The sequence below is a fragment of the Stenella coeruleoalba genome (assembly GCF_951394435.1).
Source record: "Stenella coeruleoalba genome assembly, chromosome: 2".
In the NCBI taxonomy this organism is placed as follows: Eukaryota; Metazoa; Chordata; class Mammalia; order Artiodactyla; family Delphinidae; genus Stenella; species Stenella coeruleoalba.
The window spans coordinates 177992857-178016783 of record NC_137147.1 but is presented as its reverse complement, the minus strand read 5'-3'; the positions used below and the strand labels follow the sequence as shown (position 1 = coordinate 178016783).

Genomic DNA, 23927 nt, shown 5'->3' with positions numbered 1-23927 from the left:
ACTGAGGAACAATGTGAACAAAATGCAAACTCCAGTTTGCGTGGCTTCGTCCAGGAGAAATGGTGGGGGAAGTGCACCCGGCTAAACTGAACGCACAAAACACATGCAGGAATAGGCAAAACACACACGCGTGCACACCTCACACCACCAGCGCCCTCAGCTCACCCAGGTCTGGTGTCGCAACCTGCCCTCCGACACCAGCGGGCCCTCCGCCCACCTTCAGTCAATCCACAAACACAACCCTTCCCACACCCACTCCCACAGGCATGCCTCAGGTCTCTTTAAAGGCAAAGTGCCATATTTATTGTAATATTCATGGATCTAGAAACCATTTAACATGTAAAACAGTTAATACTGTTTATATTAGATTTTTCTTTTTTTTGGCCATGCTGCACTGCCTGCAGGATCTTAGCTCCCCAACCAGGGATCGAACCCGTGTCCCCTGCAGTGGAAGCTCGGAGTTCAAACCACTGGACCACCAGGGAAATCCCTAAATTAGGTTCTTATTTTTACTCTTTAGTATGTCATTGCTGAAGTTTAACCAGTTTTCCCCACAAAACCTAAGGCTTTTTTAGTTTGCAGTTATGCACAGCACAGTGATTTTTAGAGCACATACGTGAATGACAGAATTTCCTGTATTCTATTATGAGCTCCAGGTCACCAAAATTACAACCATTCAAGTCCAATATACAGGAGTTATCTGCTACACAACGTTAAGGTTGCCCTTGAATTGATTTCAAACATTATGTATAGAATCTTACATTTCTCAGACAATAGCTCTTGCTGTAAATACCCAGAAAAAAAATGAGTTATACACAGCATTTGATTAATAAGCTGTGAATTACTAGATAAAAAGAATATTTAGAAATATGACTTTCAGAACATACTACACACAGTAATTTAGATCATGCTAGTCAATTTTAATTTAATGACGCTTACCTCTTCGTCAAAAATGGAAAATAATACTTCAAAGTTTTTAATCTTAAAGTGTTTTTGACAAAACTGTTAAAAACAAATATGTTTTATGCCTAAACTCAGCTCCTTTAGCTATTAATCTATGCTTCTCTGCTTAATTTTTGAGAACAATTTCCCTGACCACTGTGAAGTATAACATACATAAAACAAACATTTAGTATAAACTGGACACTTACCCAATGTTAACGTTCCCCACTGAAAGCATAAACAGAGTCATGTTGCAAATAAAATAAAATTTGGGGGTATTTTTTTGCTTTTCAAATAGGTCCTCATAGTTAAATATATAAGTGCTGGAAAAGAGTTAAAATAAACAATAAAATAAACTCCCGGAATTATTCTTGAAAAAATTAGCAAGAGACAGCAAAAAAGATTCTGAAGTCAGTGACTATTCCTGCTTACAAAGGGAGAATATAACACAACCAGTGATAACAATTGGAAATTGTCTTCCCCCCCCGAAAAAGCTTATCATCTACCTTACTGAATACTTGATATAAGCCTTTTTTATCAGATTCAGCATAAACTAATTTAGGAAAGAATTTTCTTTAATGCCAGCAGGGTATGTAATTGCCTAAAGTGCAAACAAGAAAACTAAAAAATATATATTTTACCCTTGGAATTGTTTTATATAACTATATAAAATAACAGACATATGTAACTGATTGACATACAAGAAAAAAGTTGGCTAGAAAAAAACCTTTAACGGCTAATATTTATGTGTATTAACATTAATAACTTGTAACAATGTATAACGACATTTTTCTAGGCCAAATATTTGTGATGTAAAAACATGCCGTTGCTGATTGTGTACCTTATTTGGAATATTAGAAAAAGACTCACTTGGCCAGCCTCAAAGATGGAAACTGCTACTTTCCATAGTTCTCTAACATTTCAGGTAATCTGCTTACTTACTAAATAAAAGAGCCAAAGGATGGCAAGTATATAGTATGTTGGCTTCATCATCATTTTCACGTCAATAAATCCAACTCTGCCTACAAGAACATCAAAAACGGTAAAATTTCATATAGTCCAATGCTACCTCTCTCCTTTAGCTCGAAGATATGAAAACAGTATATGCTTCAGTCGTAATTATTTAATTCTTCCCCCAATGAAAGTGAAAGTACTATCAAATGAAAGTGCTTCTACTCAAAGTGCAGATGTTCCTGGTGGGGTCACTCAAACATCAACAAAAGGCTCAGGAGTTTACTAGTGAACATCAGGTATCCCCAGATTACTCACAGGGAGTATACTGTTATGACCGTGTGCTGGAAACATGTTCCCGAGTTTCAGTACCTTTTCCTTTTCTGAGCTATGAGGTAACTGCAGTGGCACAGATGAGTTATCCAGGCTGAATGGCAGGGAGGCTGAGGATCTGAAGCACAAAATTTCTGCAAGCTTCAAAGGATCATGTAACAGTTACACTAACACTACAATTTATAAATAAGTAGAAGGCCCAAGAGATTGACGGAACTGCCAGGATCACATATCTAGCAAGATATTCTTTTGAGAAAAGATATATCTGGGTTAAAATCTAAATTCCTAGGGCAATGAACTGAAATTTCCACTTCATAGCAGAATAGAACTCCAATAAACTCCCATAACATAATTTAGTTCTTATTCTTTTCTTCAACCAAAAGTATTACCACATCCTTTACAAAAAACCCATGTGGTCAAAACGGACATTTTACAATGCAAATACTGAAATCTTTCATTTTATCCTGTGCCGTCTGCCATTTATAGAAATGGACTTGTTACAATGAAGCTTCTTTGGTAATTATTAAATGAATTTACCCGTATTCTTCACTACAACTTCTTCAGTCATGTTTCACAACTAACTGTTATCATTGTATTTTTAAATTACAGAATATCAAAGATATTAAATTGAAACTTATTTTTCTCTGAGGGAAAAGGAACAAAATCCAAAACCAGTACATAGGTATTTTTTGTGTGTTTTTAGTTCTGAGGAAAATAATCATGCCGTATGGACGTTTCACATTCGGCATCTTAAATGCCTAACATAATATTACACATAATTAATCAAAAACATTCTCAATTGTTTACATATCTCTTTTTAAAGTAACAAGATATTTAATTATCCTGCACTTAAGAAACTTCATATATCCTGCCACAGAAACAATGGATTCCAAACATTTATTCTATTTTTTTAAAAGCCATTAACCAACTGAAATAATGTAAGGGCTTAAACAAGCTATTTCACAACCTGATAGTGTACATTATTGTAACTTGCATGTGTTTCTAACTTGACTGTGGGTATAAATTTTAGTTGGCCTGATTCCAATTTGGCAACCAATTCGAGGAAAATAAGTAAAAACTAGAACTTTTAAAAAGAAAGGATTTCCTTTCCTCTGAAGTGATTTCAATATCTTAATAGAAGATATGACTAAAAGGTAAAGAGAAGTCTTTTTAAACAAACATGCCAAAACGTACACATCCCAAAACAAAGTGCTATAATTGTTGATGACATTTCTAAAATACCTAAAAGCCATCCAGAGTGAATCAGGTACATTCACAAGCTTCAGAAAAGCTCATTTGGTTTTGAATGGTGGACAAGGGGAGCCAATTATTTTTTTCAAGGGCACAAATTTTCTTCAGGTACTCTGAACGCAATTTGAAAGGGAGAACACAAAACTGTACTGAGCCACGGTAGCATCAATGGCCTGAGCACACCGCCTCTTATACAGAATAACCATACTTTAGGCTAACAATGTTCATTTATATGTACAGTTTTCTGATACGAGCTTTAAAAATTTAGATTCATCCCCTGTAACCATAAGTCACATAGTTCTGACTGCAATTTGGGGGGATTAATTAATAATAAAGAGTACTATAATGAGAACAGTGCATCAAGTTAATTAAATAACATCATAAAGAAAGAAGAGGTAAATCCAGAATGTGGGACACACTATGAGACAACTGGTGTAGATCTTTAAAAAGGCGGGGAAAAAAAGAAGAGATCAATCCAGATTAATAGAGAATAAATGGACATTAAAAATGTGATATATTTCCTGGATTTTTAAAAAACTGTCCCTATAAAACAGTTTGGGGATGTTTGGTAAGAATAATATTACAGAATTACTGTTAATTTTCTTAGATGTGACAACGGTTTAGGTTATGAAGGAATATGTACTTATCCTTACAAAATACAAGATGAAATGCTTAGGTGTCTAGTTTAGTGCGAAGTCTGTAACTTTGTCTATTCACACAATAAAGTATATGTGCATATGCACATACAGACACACCTATGCACAAACATGGATACACACACACACGTATATATAAACATACATAAAGAGATAAAGCAAATGTGACAAAATGTTAATGATTAGTCAATCAGGACGAAGTGTACTCAGGTGTTCAATTCATTATTTCAATCTTTCTGTAAGTCTGAAAATTCTCAACATAAGAGTTGCTGGGAAAAGCACCACCTGTAGTATCAGATACTGACTTCAAAGGGCCAACTTAGTAACATCGTACTCCCCTCTGCTTAATCTTAACCTCTGAAACAGTGGTCTCCAAATCGGGCATATACATCCTAGGGCACAGACTAAATGAACCAGAGATACGGGAAGAAAATATTAGAATTTCTATTAATAATTTATCTCTGGCCCTGTAAGATTTCTGTTTTTGGTGTGTTTCATAATGTGCTATATGTATTAGTAGTATATGTTATTATAGTACTAATACATATAGTATATACTATATATATACTATATACTAATACTATTAGTACTATATGTATTAGTTCTACTACAGTAGAACTTCTATAATTTGTAAATACATAGACACATTTTGAGGCTATAAACTCAAAAGGTATTTGTTACTGATGAGGGCAGCAGATCAATGAATTTGTATATACTCTTTTCTAAAACAGACATAACTTTTTTTTTAAGTCTCTGAACATCAAACGATTATTAGAATCAGTTGCTTTCGTGTTTATACAAGGGCTTACCGACACAATAATTTAATCTGCAATCTTTATCAGAAACTCTTGACTCTAAAAGAAGCAGGAAACAGAGAATAATGGCAGAGGGAAGTATTAACATAAAGCTAGGGAGTTGAAAAATCAACAAAGAACAAACAGTATGACCACAAGTTATCACCAATAAAATGTTAGGTTTTGTTCAATAAGGAAACCTAATATTTTAAACACTGAGATTTAAAATGCTCTAGAATATTATAAGGAAAAAATATTGCTGAAGCTAGAAAAACTTCAGGGAAAAAAATTACTAAGTATTATAATTTCAAAGGAAGACCACACTAAAAAAGAATACATAAAACTCAAGGCAGCTTTGCTTAAAAACCAGGGGGGCATGTAATTATAAACAGCATAGAAAATAATCTAGATATTTGACTAGAACACTTAATCGAACTATGATTCTAAAATAAAAGATAACTGAACATAACGTCTTTGAGAAAATATTTAGGTAAGTTTCTTTTATATATTTATTCTAAAGGGTACAAGGATTCATCAACAATGAAAAAAAATTTTTTAATTAGAAAATGATATGAGTGAAGAATTTAAACTATAATTTTGTTATTAAATATTTAAAGAGTTATATAACAGGATGCTACATAATTGTTAATACAATCAGTAAGATGAGAAAAAGAAAACTAATTTTAATGTATTAAAGAAGTAAAAATTTGACCAATTATACCAATGGACCTCATTTTAGAAAATAATTATATAGTTTTTGCAGTTGCATGGTTTATCATATAGGACACTAACTTATCTTGTATAAACTTGAAGCTTGGGACTAAAGATAGTTTCATGCTGAATTATACACATGTCATATATGAAAATTGTATCTATCAGAAAAGAATGTTAGGGGTCTATTAAGCATTCTAATTACAAAAATTAAGAGGTATAGAAACAAGGTCCAGAAGTTTTTAATATAAAGAAGGGAATCTCTGGGCACAGGAAAAGGTTCATCACTGAGTAGGAGAGACAGGTAACAGTGAAGCAGGACCAGGGAGTTAGAAAAGACTGTAAAATCATGGTAAGGACATACTACATATTATTCCTACTAGGTAGGTTTAGGGCACTGATATATTGTCCATCCAACTGACTGTGGGGTTTGTTGGCTACTCAAGCTAGTAGTATATAACTGGCCTGAATTTTTCCATTCAAATGTCACTGGCTTATGGATACACAAACTTTATAAAGGAAATAAACTGAGAAGTAAAATTTGCTTCACAGAAATTCACATTATAGTTAGTTCTTTTTATAAATAATCCTTTTCCCTTTAAAAAGGGACAGCTATCTTTTAAAGAAAGATTTTACGCAAGTGCAACACATACCCTGGTTGCAGAACAAAATCACTGTGCTCCTAACTGGTCCTTTCCTATTTCCGTCCTTGCCATGTCATCTGAAAGATGGAAAATACAGTGGTTCCTTTTCAGTGGAATTTTTTCCGTCTGCTATTTTTATACCTAATAAGTGAAAACTGCAAACTAATATAGTATCAGTTTTAAGTATTCATCATTTAAATCTTTATAAAGGTAAAGAAACTTGCATATGCACTGTAATAAAGGGAGTCTTTTTTCACTTCACCATTCTTTGACTTTTACAGGGCAAAACACATACTAGAGAATATATCATTAATTTTACATCATGAAGCATATCAAAATAAAATGGGAAAAATGATACATTTGCCATTGGTAAACAGGAATTCATCAAAAGACAAAGAGAAAAATACAATATGACTTGAGACGAAGTGTATCACTTAAACTAGAGTATTCAAATTGGAATGCGAAAGAGTACAAGGTTTTGACAATGTTCATCAAAAAACAACGTATTAAAAAAATTTTAATGTAAAGTTTGAATTCAAATTTTAAAATTACTATTTGAGGGCAACGTACTCTAAACTCAGGAAAACACAACACTAGGGTGAAACACCCTAAGTTGAAGATGAGGATTTAAATTTGAACCTACCTTGCCAAAGATGGAATCATTTGCCAAAAGGAAAGCAAGTACCTGATCATAATAGTCTCAGAAAATATAAATTAAATCTTCATTTATGGTGTGACACCTGTTACTAAATCAATTCATTTACTACGATGCTCAACTCAATTTTTCAGTTGTTTAAATAATAGCACAAAACTAGGGAAATTATAAATATTTAAGGAGATTAAAATGTCAGTAGAAAACGTATTACATATGGATTAAAAGAAAAGCATTCATTCAAACTACTCCTGAATAAGAAGCCAAAATAATTCCAGTTAGAACTTTAAGAGAGAGAGCAGCCCATAAATCCCGTTTGAAAGACAAGAATAAATAAACAAACTGTTAAGCAAAGCCAGGAATCTAGATGACTTTGAAACATCCACTTACATCCATTTTAATGAAGAATTGAAGGATACACTGTGTTAAAGACATATTTAAAAGACTAGCAGTGGAATAAGACAGATGAATCAAATTTTGTTATAGCCTAAATAATTACAAGAGACTTTGAAAACGTAGTGTAATTCATGTTTTCTTTCCAGTTTCAAAGCTTCTATCCATTGCCTCTATCTTTGGTGTCACTGCCACCAATAAACACAGTATACAGCTTAGAAACCTAATTACTATCTTCAACTAGGAAAAAGTAAATTAACATTATTTCTTTAAAAGTAAGATATAAAGAATGTGGTCCAACTTAATTTTGTCTCATGGTCCCACAGTATTCTGAAATATCATGCCAAAATGTAAAAGTTTAAAAGGGAACATCATCATTTCCTATAAATGCACCAAAAATTTAGCTACTGTACGCTGGTGTGATGACAGCTAGTAGTATGCAGAGGCCACACAACGACATAACATACGTGTGTTCAGCGCACAATTACTCCAAGGAAGGTTCAGTTTAATGGGAAACTGAAACATGGACAACATAATGCCTTCATGTACATATGCTACAGCATTGTTCTCTTGCAGTTCAAAAGGACAGTGTAATTCTCTTAAATTTACACAAAACATTATGAAACATGGTAGTTGCTCATGATTAAAATAAAACAGCAATGTCAATTAAGTTAACAGTGTTAAATATATTCACATGATCACCACCGTGGTTCAAAGTGGCCACGAGTGAAGTTACACAGCGATCTATGCACACATCTGCCACAACGGTGCTTGCCAGTTTGACTTTCTGCAGACCAGGTAATTTTACGAGACAAATAATCTTGCACTGATTCTTTCATATTACGAAAGGAATTAGATGTTGTAAGTAGTTTCATTCCTCTGGGGGAGGGGGAGGGGAGGACCTCTAAAAAGTCAGTGCAAATTGAAGAGAGGTCTCCCTTCTTGAATATTGGAACTTGCTGACCAAGATACGATTCCTATAAGCTGAGGATAAACAAATCTTAAGATATCAAAGAATCTCGTAACATTGTCATCGGCGTTTAGCAGGTATTTGCCACAAGGAGGAATCCCAGCCCTACAGCAGGGCCTTCGGAGAGTACGGCTGCTGGGGCGGAGGTGGCTGGGGCAGCGCCGATGGTAAAGTATAGTTCGGCACCTGGGACAGGCTGCTCCCTGCGTTCTGGTATATGGTGACGTCGGGGGCGGCAGGAGGAGGACTATACACTGAAGCCTGGCTGGGATACGTGCCTCCTTGAACGGAAGTGCCCATCGTGCTGTGGAAGGGAAAGAACACTCGGTTAGGTCAACACTGACTTACCCAGCCGTTTAGAGATGAACAGGAAAGCTGTTCATGAAACAGTTACTCATTCATGCAACGCATTCAATAAATACTTAGTAAATAGCTTAACGTGCCAAACGCTGTTATTTGAGGCACTGGGATATCATCAAGAAGGAAGGGGGAAACGTCCCTATCATCATGGAGCTTACATTCTAACAGGATAAAAAAGATGATAAAAAAATGTATAATACGTCAAGAGGTAGTAACAAGAGGTGGTATGAAGAAACGTAAAGCATCGTGGGAGAACCCCCGAGTTCCCGGGACAAGAGATTCCTGGGTATCCAGGGTGGTCCCGGAGGCTGCTCAGACACAGCTACACTGAAGCAGAGACCTGGAAAGAGGGGGAGGGAGTGACACCGATTAGCTAGGAAAACAGGCTTTCAGGCAAGGAGAAAAGCAGGCCCTTGAGAAGAGAAAAGGCCTGGCATGTTCAAGGAGCTACAAGGAGGCCTGGACAGCCAGAGTGACGCGGCAGAAGCAGGGAGGAGGAGCCGCAGATGCAGGGCCGTGCAGACTCTGGCGTGTACTGGAGTGGGACGGAGACACACTGCTGCTTGTGGACACGGGAGCGATGCGATGTGACTTGGCTTTAACAGGCTCACCGGGCCCAGGACAGAAGCCAGGTGACCTGACTGGGGGGCTGCTGGAATCGTCCCTGTGAGAGCCCGTCGGGCGGCTGGCGAGAGCCATGGAGGAAAGGGGAGGGAAGGGTCCAGTTTTGAAGGAACTTCCATCAAAGGAAGTTTACATCATGTCTGAGGTAAAATCTTAGAACTAAGTCCTACTCTACTCTGGTATAGTAGCCATTCACTGAAAAGGAAAAGACTACAGATAAGGGCCACGGCAGATTTGGGGAGGGAGAATCAAGCACAGTTTTGGACATGTCAACTGAGATACCTAGGAGACTGCCAAGAAATGCCAGTGAGCAGGTGGTCAGCTATGCGGGTCTGGAGCCCAGCAGAGAGGTAAGGGCTCGGAGCTCGAATTCGGGGGTCATCGGCACACACAAGCGGCGTTCAGGGTCAGGGACCTGAATGACATCCCCCAGGGAGCGACTGCAGACAGAGGAAAAAGCACTCTGCGTTTTGAGCTCTAGAGCTAGAAGTCAGGGAGATAAAGAGGCACTGGCAAAGAAGGCTGAAGAGTGGCAATAAGGCAGAAGGAAAACTAAGAGAGCACGGTCACGGCCAAGTGAAGAAAGTATTTCAAAAAGGAAGTGACCACTGGGTCTGGCCGCACGGAAATGGCTGGTCCCTAAGAGCAGTGCTGGAAGACTAGGGGAGATGAAGACCTGATATCCTCCTTTGTCTTATTCCCTGAAAACAGAGAAGCAAACAACAGAGACCTTCTATCTACTCCCACTAACACATTTACCCACTGTCTGCACCCACGGCTACATCCTGCCTCGCCTCCTGCTGGGACCGACCACCTGCCAGTGTGCTCCTGTGCAAGGTGCCCCCCACTGTGCATGGATTCCCATCCCACCGACCAGAACTCCTTCGAGCTGTCTTGATTCATGTCTCGGCTTCCTCTCTTCCCATCCCCAACCTGACAGTCGAGTTTCCACTATGTGTAAGACACCAGGATACAAAGAGAAATACGAAGAGCTTTAACAAGCAGATTTCCCCCCCACCTCTCTGTGAAAAATGTAAAACAAGCTATACAATGGGCAATTGCCTAAAATTTTCAAAATACTGCCTATTTTTAAACTTTTCTTCAATTCCTAGATTGTTTATAAATCAATGTTGGTAAATCCAATACTCTTGTACTTTGCACAAATTAAACCAATTCACTATTATAACAGATAGTCATTTGCTACTATATTCCACCAACTAATGTAACCACGTAAGTCATGCTTAAAGGCATCACCCATTATCATTCCACAAGTGTTGTGTTGTGAAATATAAAGTATTACAAGAACTCAGGTTTCACGCTATTGGTCACATCGATAAGGGTCACAACAATGCTATTGTTATCATGTTGAGACTAAGTGCTAAGCTCTGGTGCCAAAATGCCTAGTTTTGTATCTTAGCTAAATGGGACCTTAGCCGTTGCTCCCTGCCTCAATTTTCTCATCTATAAAGTGGGGATAATAGTGTAGCTACTTCATGGCTTATTACCGTCCATGAGTTAATACACATAAAGCATACAGCACGACACCTAGTGCTTTTACTACCCCATAAATGCTAGCTATCACTGTAATCATTCCCACTTTGTACTATATTCCTTATCTCAACTTAAAAGTTCTACCATCCACCCAGTTGTTCAAAGGTTAAAACCCAGCAATTCTCTCATATCTCTGCTCTGCACTATCTCCCCACCGTGTTACCCATAGGCAATCGTTTGCTCATCTCTAAATAACCCTTTTCTCATCCCTATCTTGTAGTTAGACACTCATCATTTCTTGCCTAATATACTAGCCCACCAGCTCCTAATCTAGTCCCTATGAATCCATCAACACTATCACCATCTGAAGCTCTTTACGGGCTTTCCCAGACAAGACCCAAGCTCCTTAACACGGTATCTCGGACCATCCATTATCCTTGTCAATAAGTCCAAGCGTCTCTCTCACCTCTCCCCCAGAGACTTTAACCCTTTAGTAACACTGCACCACTGGTAACGCCCAACATGCACCGTGCGTTTTCACTGCTCCCCATTTCATCCATTCCATGGGTACCATGCATTTCACAGCATGTCAGGTAAACAAAAGCATGAGACCCACATCTTTGTCCATGACAGACAATCATTCTTACTTTTTCCTCCAGTCTTAAGAGCATATTTTTCTTGGAAGTCTTCCCTGAACCCTGAGGCTCCTCAAGCACTCTGCACATACCTTTATTTGTAATTTGTGTTGTAACAACATACTTTGTGTGTGTTTGCCTCCATTAGCCCCTAAGAGCCTTGAGGCTCAGAAACTCCAAATCAATGGTCAACTAGTATCTGCCAAGGGAGCCAAGAATACTCAGTGGGGAAAGGATAGTCTCCTCAACAAACGGCGCTGGGAGAACCGGATAACCACACGCAGAGGAATGAAAAAGGTCCCCTGTCTTACACCGCACACGAAAATAAACTTGAAATGGAATAAAAACTTAAATTTAAGACCTGAAACTGTAAAAATCCTAGAAGAAAAGACAGGGGAAAAAGGTTGTTGAGACTAGTCTCGGCTGCGGTTTCCTGAATACACAGCAAAAACACAAGCAACAAAAGCAAAAATCAGTAAGTGGGACTACATCAAACTAAAACGCTTCTGCACAGCAAAGAAAACCATCAACAAAACCAAAAGGCAACCTATGAAATGGGAGAAAATATTTGCAAATCACATTATCTGGTAAGGAGTAAATATCCAAAATACATAAAGAACTCATACAATTCAATGGCAAAAAAACCAAAAATCCATCGCTTAAATAAATCATCACTTTGTTTTCTTGACCTCCCCCTCTGTCTCTGAATTCTTTCTGCCACAAGAAACTACCCTGGGAACCATCCTTGTTGGAGCCATCCAGGAGAATTCAGGAGGACCTTCAAGATGGCGGAGGAGTAAGACGTGGACATCACCTTCCTCCCCACAAATACATCAGAAATACACCTACATGTGAAACAACTCCTACAGAACACCTACTGAATGCTGGTAGAAGACCTCAGACCTCCCAAAAGGCAACCAACTCCCCACATACCTGGGTAGGGCAGAAGAAAAAAGAATAAACAGAGACAAAAGAATAGGGACGGGACCTGCACCACTGGGAGGGAGCTGTGAAGGAGGAAAAGTTTCCACACACTAGAAGCCCCTTCTCTGGTGGAGATGGGGGCTGGGGAGGGAGGAAGCTTCAGAGCCGCGGAGGAGAGCGCAGCCACAGGGGTGCGGAGGGCAAAGCGGAGAGATTCCCGCACAGAGGATCGGTGCCGACCAGCACTCACCAGCCGGAGAGGCTTGTCTGCTCCCCCGCCGGGGCGGGCGGGGCTGGGAGCTGAGGCTCCAGCTTCGGAGGGCAGATCTCAGGGAGAGGATTGGGGTTGGGTGCGTGAGCACAGCCTGAAGGGGGCTAGTGCGCCACAGCTAGCAGGGAGGGACTCTGGAAAAAGTCTGGAACTGCCTAAGAGGCAAGAGACCATTGTTTCGGGGTGCACAAGGGGAGGGGAATTCAGAGCACCGCCTAAACGAGCTCCAGAGATGAGCGCGAGCTGCGGCGATCAGCACAGACCCCAGAGACGGGCATGAGACGCTAAGGCTGCTGCTGCCGCCACCAAGAAGCCTGTGTGCGAGCACAGGTCAGTATCCACACCTCCCTCCCAGGAGCCTGTGCAGCCCGCCACTGCCAGGGTCCCGTGATCCAGGGACAACTTCCCTGGGAGACCACACGGCGCGCCTTAGGCTGGTGCAACGTCACGCTGGCCTCTGCCGCCGCAGGCTCGCCCCGCACTCCGTGCCCCTCCCTCCCCCCGGCCTGAGTGAGCCAGAGCCCCCAAATCAGCGGCTCCTTTAACCCCGTCCTGTCTGAGCGAAGAACAGACGACCTCCGGTGACCTACACACAGAGGTGGGACCAAATCCAAAGCTGAATCCCAGGAGCTGTGCGAACAAAGAAGAGAAAGGGAAATCTCTGCCAGCAGCCTCAGGAGCAGCGGATTAAAGCTCCACGATCAACCTGATGTACCTGCATCTGTGGAATACCTGAACAGACAACGAACCATCCCAAATTGAGGCAATGGACTTTGGGAGAAACTGCAGACTTGGGGTTTGCTGTATGCAACTGACTAGTTTCTGATTTATATGTTTATTTTAGTTTACTTTTTAGTGTTTGTTATGATTGGTGGATTTGTTTATTGGTTTGGGGGCTCTCTTCCTTTCTTTTTTATTACTTTATTTCTTTATTTTAATATTTTTTTTATTTTAATAACTTTATTTATTGTAATTTTTTTTCCTTCTTTGTTTTTTTTCCTCCCTTTTCTTCTGAGCCATGTGGCTGACAGGGTCTTGGTGTTCCAGCCGGGTGTCAGGCCTAAGCCTCTGAGGTGGGAGAGCTGAGTTCAGGAGATTGGTCCACCAGAGACCCCCCAGCCCCACGTAATGTCAACCAGTGAGAGCTCTCCCAGAGATCTCCATCTCAACATTAAGACCCAGATGCACTCAAGGACCAGCAAGCTTCAGTGCTGGACACCCCTATGCCAAACAACTAGCAAGACAGGAACATAACCCCATCCATTAGCAGAGAGGCTGCCTAAAATCATACTGAGTTCACAGACACCCAAAAACACACCACCAGATGTGGACCTGCCCACCAGAAAGACAATATCAGCCTCATCCTGCAGAACACAGGCACCAGGCCCCTCCACCAGGAAGCCTACACAAGCCACTGAACCAACCTTACCCACTGGGGGCAGACACCAAAAACAATGGGAACTACAAACCTGCAGCCTGTGAAAAGGAGACCCCAAACACAGTAAGTTAAGCAAAATGGGGAGACAAGAAATATGAAGCAGATGAAGGACCGAGGTAAAAAACCACCAGACCAAACAAATGAAGAGGGAATATGCAGTCTACCTGAAAAAGAATTCAGAGTAATGATAGTAAATATGATCCAAAATCTTGGAAATAGAATGGAGAAAGTACAAGAAACATTTAACAAGGACCTAGGAGAACGAAACAGCAAACAATGATGAATAACACAATAAATGAAATTAAAAATCCTCTAGAAGGAATCAATAGCAGAATAACTGAGGCAGAAGGACGGATAAGTGACCTGGAAGATAAAATAGTGGAAATAACACTGCCACAGAGCAGAATAAAGAAAAAAGATTGAAAAGAATTAAGGACAGTCTCAGAGACCTCTGGAACAACATTAAATGCACCAACATTCAAATTACAGGGGTCCCAGAAGAAGAAGAGAAAGAGAAAGGGACTGAGAAAATATTTGAAAACATTATAGTTGAAAACTACCCTAATATGGGAGAGGAAATAGTCAATCAAGTCCAGGAAGTGCAGAGAGTCCCATACAGGATAAATCCAAGGAGAAACACACCAAGACACATATTAATCAAACTATCAAAAATTAAATACAAAGAAAAAATATTAAAAGCAGCAAGGGAAAAACAACAACATATAAGGGAATCCCCATAAGGTTAACAGCTGATCTTTCAGCAGAAACTCTGAAAGCCAGAAGGGAGTGGCAGGGCATATTTACAGTGATGAAAGGGAAGAACCTACACCAAGATTACTCTACCCAGCAAGGATCTCATTCAGATTCGAAGGAGAAATTAAAACCTTTCCAGACAAGCAAAAGAAGAGAATTCAGCACCACCAAACCAGCTTTAAAACAAATCTAAAGGAACTTCTCTAGGCAGGAAACACAAGAGAAGGAAAAGACCTACAATAACAAACCCAAAACAATTAAGAAAACAGTAATAGGAAGAAAACATATTGATAATTACCTTAAATGTAAATGGATTACATACTCCAACCAAAAGAAATAGACTGGCTGAATGGATCCAAAAATAAGACCCATATATATGCTGTCTACAAGAGACCCACTTCAGACCTAGGGACACATACAGACTGAAAGTGAGGGGATGGAAAAAGATATTCCATGCAAATGGAAATCAAAAGAAAGCTGCAGTAGCAATTCTCATATCAGACAAAATAGATTTTAAAATAAAGACTATTACAAGAGACAGAGAAGGACACTACATAATGATCAAGGGATCAATGCAAGAAGATATAACAATTGTAAATATTTATGCACCCAACATGAGAGCACCTCAATACATAAGGCAAATGCTAACAGCCATAAAAGGGGAAATCGACAGTAACACAATCATAGTACGGGACTTTAACACCCTACTTTCACCAAGGGACAGATCAAACAAAATGAAAATAAATAAGGAAACACAAGATTTAAATGATACATTAAACAAGATGGACTTAATTGATATTTATAGGACATTCCATCCAAAAACTAACACACTTCCTTCCCAAGTGCTCACGGAACATTCTCCAGGATAGATCATAGCTTGGGTCACAAATCAAGCCTTGGTAAATTTAAGAAAAGTGAAATCGTATCAAGTGTCATTTCTGACCACAATGCTATGACCTTAGATATCAATTACAGGAAAAAAATCTGTAAAAAATACAAACACATGGAGGCTAAACAATACACGACTTAATAAGCAAGAAAACACTGAAGAAATCAAAGAGGAAATCAAAATATACCTAGAAACAAATGATAATGAAAACATGACGGTCCAAAACCTATGGGATGCAGCAAAAGCAGTTCTATGAGGGATATTTATAGCAATACAGTCCTACCTCAAGAAACAAGAAACATCTCAAATAAACAATCTAACCTTACACCTAAAGCAATTAGAAAAGAACAAAAAAAACCCAAAGTCAGAAGAAGGAAAGAAATCACAAAGATCAGATCAGAAAAAAATGTAAAACAAATGAAGAAAACGATAACAAAGATCAATAAAACTAAAAGCTGGTTTTTGAGAAGATAAACAAAATTGATAAACCATTAGCCAGACTACCAAGATAAAAAGGCAGAAGACTCAAATCAACAGAATTAGAAATCAAAATGGAGAAATAACAACTGACACTGCAGAAATAGAAAGGATTATAAGAGCTTACTACAAGCAACTATATGCCAATAAAACAATCTGGAAGAAATGGACAAATTCTTAGTAAAGCACAACCTTCCGAGACTGAACCAGGAAAAAAGAGAAAATATAAGCAGACCAATCACAACCACTGAAATTGAAGCTGTGATTAAAAATCTTCCAACAAACTAATGCCCAGGACCAGATGGCTTCACAGGCGAATTCTATCAAACATTTAGAGAACAGCTAACAGCTATCCACCTCAAACTCTTCCAAAATATAGCAGAGGAAGGAACATTCCCAAACTCATTCTACAAGGCCATCATCACCCTGATACCAAAACCAGACAAAGATGTCACAAAAAAAGAAAACTACAGGCCAATATCTCTGATGAACATAGATGCAAAAATACTCAACAAAATACTAGCAAACAGAATCCAGCAGCACATTAAAAGGATCATACACCATGATCAAGTGGGGTTTATCCCAGGAATGCAAGGGTTCTTCAGTATATGCAAATCAATCAATGTGATACACCATATTAACAAACTGAAGGATAGAAACCATATGATCATCTCAATAGATGCAGAAGAAGCTTTCGACAAAATGCAATACCTATTTATGATAAAAACTCTGCAGAAAGTAGGCATATAGGGAACGTACCTCAACATAATAAAGGCATATATGACAAACCCATAGGCAACATCATTCTCAGTGGTGAAAAACTGAAACCATTTCCACTAAGATTAGGAACAAGACAACGTTGCCCACTCTCACCACTGTTATTCAACATAGTTTTGGAAGTTTTAGCCACAGCAATCAGAAAAGAAAAAGAAATAAAAGGAATCCAAACTGGAAAAGAAGTAAAACTGTCACTGTTTTCAAATGAGATGGTAGTATACATAGAGAATCCTAAAGATGCTACCAGAAAACTACTAGAGCTAATCAATGAATTTGGTAGAATAGCAGAATACAAAATTAATGCACCAAAATCTCTTGCATTCCTATACACTAATGATGAAAAATCTGAAGGGAAATTAAGGAAACACTCCCATTTACCATTGCAACAAAAAGAATATAATACCTAGGAATAAACCTACCTAAGGAGACAAAAGACCTGTACTCAGAAAAGTATAAGACACTGATGAAAGAAATTAAAGATAATACAAACAGATGGAGAGATATAGCATGTTCTTGGATTGGAAGAATCAACATTGTGAAAATGAGTATACTAACCAAAGCAATTTACAGATTCAATGCAATCCCTATCAAACTACCAATGGCATTTTTCACAGAACTAGAACAAAAATTTCACAATTTGTATGGAAACACAAAAGGCCCCGAAGAGCCAAAGCAACCTTGAGAAAGAAAAACGGAGCTGCAAGTATCAGGCTCCCCGACTTCAATTACTATACTGCAAAGCTACAGTAATCAATGCAGTATGGTACTGGCACAATATAGATCAATGGAACAGAAAGTAAAGCCCAGAGATAAACCCACACACATATGGTCACCTTATCTTTGATAAAGGAGGCAAAAATATACAATGGAGAAAAGACAGCCTCTTCAATAAGTAGTGCTGGGAAAACTGGACAGCTACATGTAAAAGAATGAAAGTAGAACACTCCTTAACACCATACACAAAAATAAACTCAAAATGGATTAAAGACCTAAATATAAGGCCAGACACTATAAGACTCTTAGAGGAAAACATAGGCAGAACACTCTATGACATAAATCACAGCAAGATCCTTTTTGACCCACCTCGTAGAGAAATGGAAATAAAAACAAAAATAAACAAATGGGACCTAATGAAACTTAAAAGCTTTTGCACATGAAAGGAAACCATAACCAAGACAAAAAGACAACCCTCAGAATGGGAGAAAATATTTGTCAATGAAGCAACTGACAAAGAATTAATCTCTAAAATATACAAGCAGCTCATGCAGCTCAATATCAAAAAAACAAACAACCCAATCCAAAAATGGGCAGAAGACCTAAATAGACATTTCTCCAAAGAAGATATACAGATTGCCAACAAACACACGAAAGGATACTCAACATCACTAATTACTAGAGAAATGCAAATCAAAACTACAATGAGGTATCACCTCACACCAGTCAGAATGGCCATCACCAAAAATCTACAAACAATAAATGCTGGAGAGGGTGTAAAGAGAACCCTCTTGCACTGTTGGTGGGAATGTAAATTGATACAGCCACTATGGAGAACAGTATGGAGGTTCCTTAGAAAACTAAAAATAGAACTACCATATGACCCAGCAATCCCACTCCTGGGAATATACCGTGAGAAAACCATAATTCAAAAACAGCCATGTATCACTATGTTCATTGCAGCACTATTTACAATAGCTAGGACATGGAAGCAACCTAAGTGTCCATCAACAGATGAATGGATAAAGAAGATGTGGCACATGTATACAATGGAATATTGCTCAGCCATAAAAAGGGATGAAATTGAGTTATTTGTAGTGAGGTGGATGGACCTAGAGTCTGTCATACAGAGTGAAGTCAGAAAGAGAAAAACTAATACCGTATGCTAACACATATACGTGGAACCCTGAAAAAAAAAAAAGGTTCTAAAGAACCTAGGGGCAGGACAGGAATAAAGACGCAGACGTAGAGAATGGACTTGAGGGCATGGGGTGGGGGAAGGGTAAGCTGGGACGAAGTGAGAGAGTTGCATGGACATATATACACTACCAAATGTAAAATAGCTAATGGGAAGCAGCTGCATAGCACAGGAATATCAGCTCGGTGCTTTGTGACCACCCAGAGGTGTGGAATAGGGACAGTGGGAGGGAGATACAAGAGGGAGGGGATATGGGGATAGATGTATACTTATAGCTGATTCACTTTGTTATACAGCAGCAACTAACATAACAATGGAAAGCAATTATACTCCAATAAAGATGTTATAAGAAAACCAACTTAACAACCTGATTAAAAAATGGGCAGAGGACCTGAATAAACATTTTTCCAAAGAAGACATACAAATGGCCAACAGGCACATGAAAAGGCGCTCAACATCACTATCCACCAGAAAAATAAAATCAAAACCACACGGTATCACCTCACACCTGTTGCACTGGCTATGATCAAAAACACCGGAAGTAAGGACTGCTGGCGAAGATGTAGAGAAAAGAGAACATCTATGCAGTGTTGGTACAGTCAGTATGGAAAACAGTATGGAGGTTCCTCAAAAAATTAAAAATAGAGCTACCATATGATCCAGCAATGCTGCTTCTGGGCATATATCCAAAGGAACTGAAATCAGGATCTCAAAGAGGTATCTGCATTCCTATGTTCATTGCAGCATTACTCACAATAGCCAAGAAACGGGAAAAGTTAAGGGTCCGTCAAGGGATAAATGGGTAAAGAAGGTGTGAGGCAGAGATAGAGATACACACACACATGAATAGTATTCAGCCGTGAGAAAGAAGGAAACCTTGCCCCTGTGACAGAGAAGGACAAATACCGTATGATCTCACTTATACCTACAACGTCAAACTCAGACACAGAAAACATCTGTTTAACAGATGTAAAATGAAATAACCAACAAGTAAATACGTAGCTTTGGTCACCTTAGTATCATCGTGGCCACCATCACTCAGGTAGGTCTAGAAAACTGTATCAGTACCACCATCCCCAGTTATCAGCAATATCACCCTAGGGTGACAGAAGTCTGGAAAAGTGACCACCCTAAAGCCAAAATTCTATGTAAAAGAATAAGAAATTGCCTCCTAGATACAAACTGAGGGACATGAAAAAACCTGCCTACCAAAAACGGCAGGGGGGAAAGAATTCCTCCTTGGGCTTCCCTGGTGGCGCAGTGGTTGAGAGTCCGCCTGCCGATGCAGGGGACACGGGTTCGTGCCCTGATCCGGGAAGATCCCACATGCTGCGGAGCGGCTGGGCCCGTGAGCCATGGCCGCTGAGCCTGAGCGTCCAGAGCCTGTGCTCCGCAACGGGAAAGGCCACAACAATGAGAGGCCCGCGTACCACAAAAAAAAAAAAAAAAAAAAAAATTGCCTCAAAGCCTGTGTGAAGCCTTTTCAAGGTATTGAAACATATATCTCACTGGCCTAACACAGCCCTTGAAATTACCATCAAATATTTACTGAGTTCCTACCAGGTGTAAAACTCTGTGCTACATAGTGTGGCTCTAAAGGTGAAAGCTGCCGCTCCAGCTCTCAAGATATGACAGTTTAGTGGAGATACAGAGGACGACACGATAACACGAGGTGCTGGGGGCCTGAGACAGCATCAGAGGAGGAACAGTGCTGGCGAGGTGCAAAGGCAAGACAAGCTTCTAGTAAAGACGAAGCTAAGCTAAGAGCTGAAGAACAAGCAGCAATTAGCCCAGCGAAGAGGGCTACACGTTTCAAGGAAATGCTCTGCAAAAAGCACCTATTGAAATGTGCTCGTGTTTCTGGAGAGGTGACATTTACAGCTACAGCACGTCAGTAGCCAGGCCCTGGAACACAGCGCGGGTCCTGCACGGGGGTCTCGCATCCAAATGGCAGAAGAGGACAGAGCAGCCCCCAGCAAACAGGGGCAAGGTGCTCTGGCTCTACAGCACGTCACGGTTTAAGAACCTCCCAACAGAGAATCTCACTTACAAGGATAATTCCTCAAGGCTCTGAACTAAGAATGGATCCCAAGTAATCTCCAGTAATGAAACATCCAGAGCAGCATGTGACATGGTAACAGAGGACTAGCTGGGACAGAGGCGGCACTTCTGGCTAATACTAAAGTATCTGAGAGGTTCCTATACATACTACTCGAGTACACTGGCTAACTTCTCAGCAATACCTACCTCTACTCACTTTGATCTAATTTTAAAGCAGCATGTTACTCTCCTAATAGTTGCTCCCTACCAATTTCTATGTAAGGGTATTCGCTTTTTACCAAACTGAGACTTAAAAAAAAAGAAAAGAAAAGAAACAGAAGTCCTTGGACAAACAGAGTTAGAGCTAACTTTTTCCTAAGCTACATGACCCAGTAGGGGGCGCTGTTTTCGTGTTGCTGCTGTTTGATGCCTGTAACAGGCTTCCGCATCACCATCCTTCTTAAGGTCACTTCAGAATACGAGATGTGACCACAAAATCATGTTTGACAATCCCCAAGCATCCCCAGAGTGTGACTCTTTGGAGGATGAACAATACAATAGTGAGGGCAGTATGGGAGCATTCTGGGCAACTCCAACATTGATGGAAAGGTCCCTAGAAATTGTACCTGTGCCACCAAGAAACTCCTGCTGTGAGTCAGAACATCATGACCTCTGGAGTTACACACTGCTGAATTCTTAAGCCTACCTATTCGATCCAAAGTGACGACTTCCGCTTAGATGCCCACTGAAGTAGAAAAGGCATTTATAAATTATGAATATATGATTATATAAATATAATCATTTACATGATAGGGGCATTCTAAGTAAATGACCAGAACAATGGGCCTGTCGTTTCATACTCAGCTACTCGCCCCATGAACCACAGGGGCGTACAGCTTCTTGTACTGTCTCTTTTCATGTGGTTTATCGTGCTGTGATATATACTAAATTCCCACACAGGGTAAAAAGAAGGGAATATTTGTCTTTAAGAGACAGCCCAGAACTATAAATTCTAAAATAATAACCACAGGAACATTCAGCTTTTATGTGAAATCTGTGTAAAGCATTAAATTATAGTTATCAAAATAAATTTAAGTTACATTGAAGTTCTTAACAAATATTATCACAGACTCAGATTAAAACAAAAGAAATTATGATGGAAGGAATATAAAAAACACAAAGCTAAAACCAGAATACAGCAGTTCAAGAACTCAACAGGACAGAGGGCTGGCATGCTGGCTAGGACTGCAGCACTGCAGGGGGTTCCTACAGAACCCACCTGCCACCACAGACGGGGCTGACCGTCTGGCATCAGTGATGACACCTACCCTGGATTTTTCTTATCCATTTTTTATGATTACAGACGACCAAGGGCACCTGAGAGTTTTAACAACACTAAAAGCAAACAAGAGCCAATGATCACATTACTTGGGGTAGGAAGCCTGAGCCTGCTGACTAGGAAGGGCTGGGCTGGCAGGCAGCACGGCTCCTTGGCTGAGAGAAGACAGCTGCTCTGGGGGAAGGCTGTAGCTCTGGGGCTGGCTCAGCTGCGCGCTCCCTGCGACCAGGTAGGCACCGCTTTGAGGAGGGCCCGGGTACACCTAGGACAGTCAGAGACAAAACACATTAGGGTCCCTCGGATTTCAACAGGCATGCATTCACTTACAAAAGAGCAACGATTACATCTCTGAAATGGTTTTCTGAGTTCCTTCTGGTGACAGGCATTTTATTTTATTTTTTTATGTAGATTTTATTTATTTATTTTTAATTGGGGTACAGTTGCTTTACGACAGGCGTTTTAAAAAGTGCTTTTCAGTGAAGTGGGCTTCTGATGATTTTTGTTTTTAGGGAAACATTAGCTAAACTCGTGTCTGTCTCCGTACAGAAGCAGTAAAGAAACTTACCTTGAAATTTTATACTAATATAATCCCTCTTTCCACGTTGATACTGTATCTCCCTAAAATGAACCCCCAAATGCTGAAGAAGTGTGTTTGAATTCACTGCATTACAGCAACAGTCTGCATTTGTTTCTAGGCATCTACACAGAGATGTATCTCCTAAGTTACAGCTTACTGAACATAGAGCAAGCTATCTTCCTAAAGCAAGGTCAGCAGACTTCTTTGTCCAGGGCCCAGACAGTAAATGGGGTGGGCTTTGTGGGCCATGTGCGCTCTGTTGAAACTACTGGGCTCTGCCCATAGAGAAAGCAGCCAGCAACGATGGAGAAACGAATGAGAACAGCTGTGTTCCAGTAAAAATTGATTTTAAAAAAGAGGTGGGAGGCTGGACTTTGCCCTTGGGCCACTGTTTGCGTACCCCTGCACCTAAAAACTATACTTGTTTTAAGCTAAAGAGATTAGTCTTAAGTGCCCCCCGAATCTTAAACACACATAATATTCTAATTTTCTGTAGTATCCATTAGATCCTTCCATTTCACATGTTTGAAAACAGAACTCCACTGTCCAGGGAGTGAGACTTGTAGCAGCTGTTAGGACAGTAACACACTCATCAGGAAACAAAACAACAATCATCTGAAGGCTGTGTTAAGCCACACGAGACTCACTACACACAGAATCCAAAAGGTCTTCATTATGGACGCAGCTAGTCCAGTCCTCACAAATACAACTGTTTGTACTTTGCGAATTGAACGTGAAGGGTTTCTCTTTGTCTGCTGGCTCACACTGGCATCAAGACTCATGGGTAGGTGTCATCCAGCCTCACGTTTCTCAGGCCTGGCTGCTCTTCTCCAGGGTTCTGGCCCCTCACTCCAGAAGTGGACTGCGTCAAAAAAAAATTCATCTGCACAAAGTTTATGCTACCCTACATGGATAAAATGCTGTGTCTAACTAACTACTCCCTATACCCTGAACTTAGTGAGTTTGTGGGAAATGGGCTCTTGAAATAGTTGCTGGGCATGACGAGAGGAAAAAGCGCTCTCTGTTGCATTACACACATTCTCATGTAAAGGAATGGAAAAAATGCAGATTAAAGAAAGTCACTATAAAACTGAAAATGGTAGATACTCACAAGAATTTAGTA

The 23927-nt window shown here is 39.8% G+C and overlaps 1 protein-coding gene across 5 annotated transcripts in view; it reads right to left on the bottom strand.

Annotated features, from left to right (window-relative positions):
* The window catches only part of STAM (signal transducing adaptor molecule), a 92444-nt gene that overhangs the window by 17807 nt on the left and 50710 nt on the right, over positions 1-23927 (bottom strand). For 2 of the 5 annotated variants that reach the window (XR_013827066.1, XR_013827067.1), the window contains exons 13-15: positions 22317-22489; positions 6292-8601; positions 1152-1265 (exon numbers count right to left, since the gene is read on the bottom strand). Coding sequence is in view for 1 of the 5 variants with exons in the window: in XM_079912728.1 (XP_079768854.1) it covers positions 8403-8601; positions 22317-22489 (372 nt within the window). In the remaining 4 variants the exon portion in view is untranslated. Of the gene's footprint in view, positions 1-1151; positions 1266-1949; positions 2345-4942; positions 4988-5569; positions 8602-22316; positions 22490-23927 lie in introns of those variants that run through there. The other 3 variants (XR_013827068.1, XR_013827069.1, XM_079912728.1) reach the window with 3 other exon arrangements.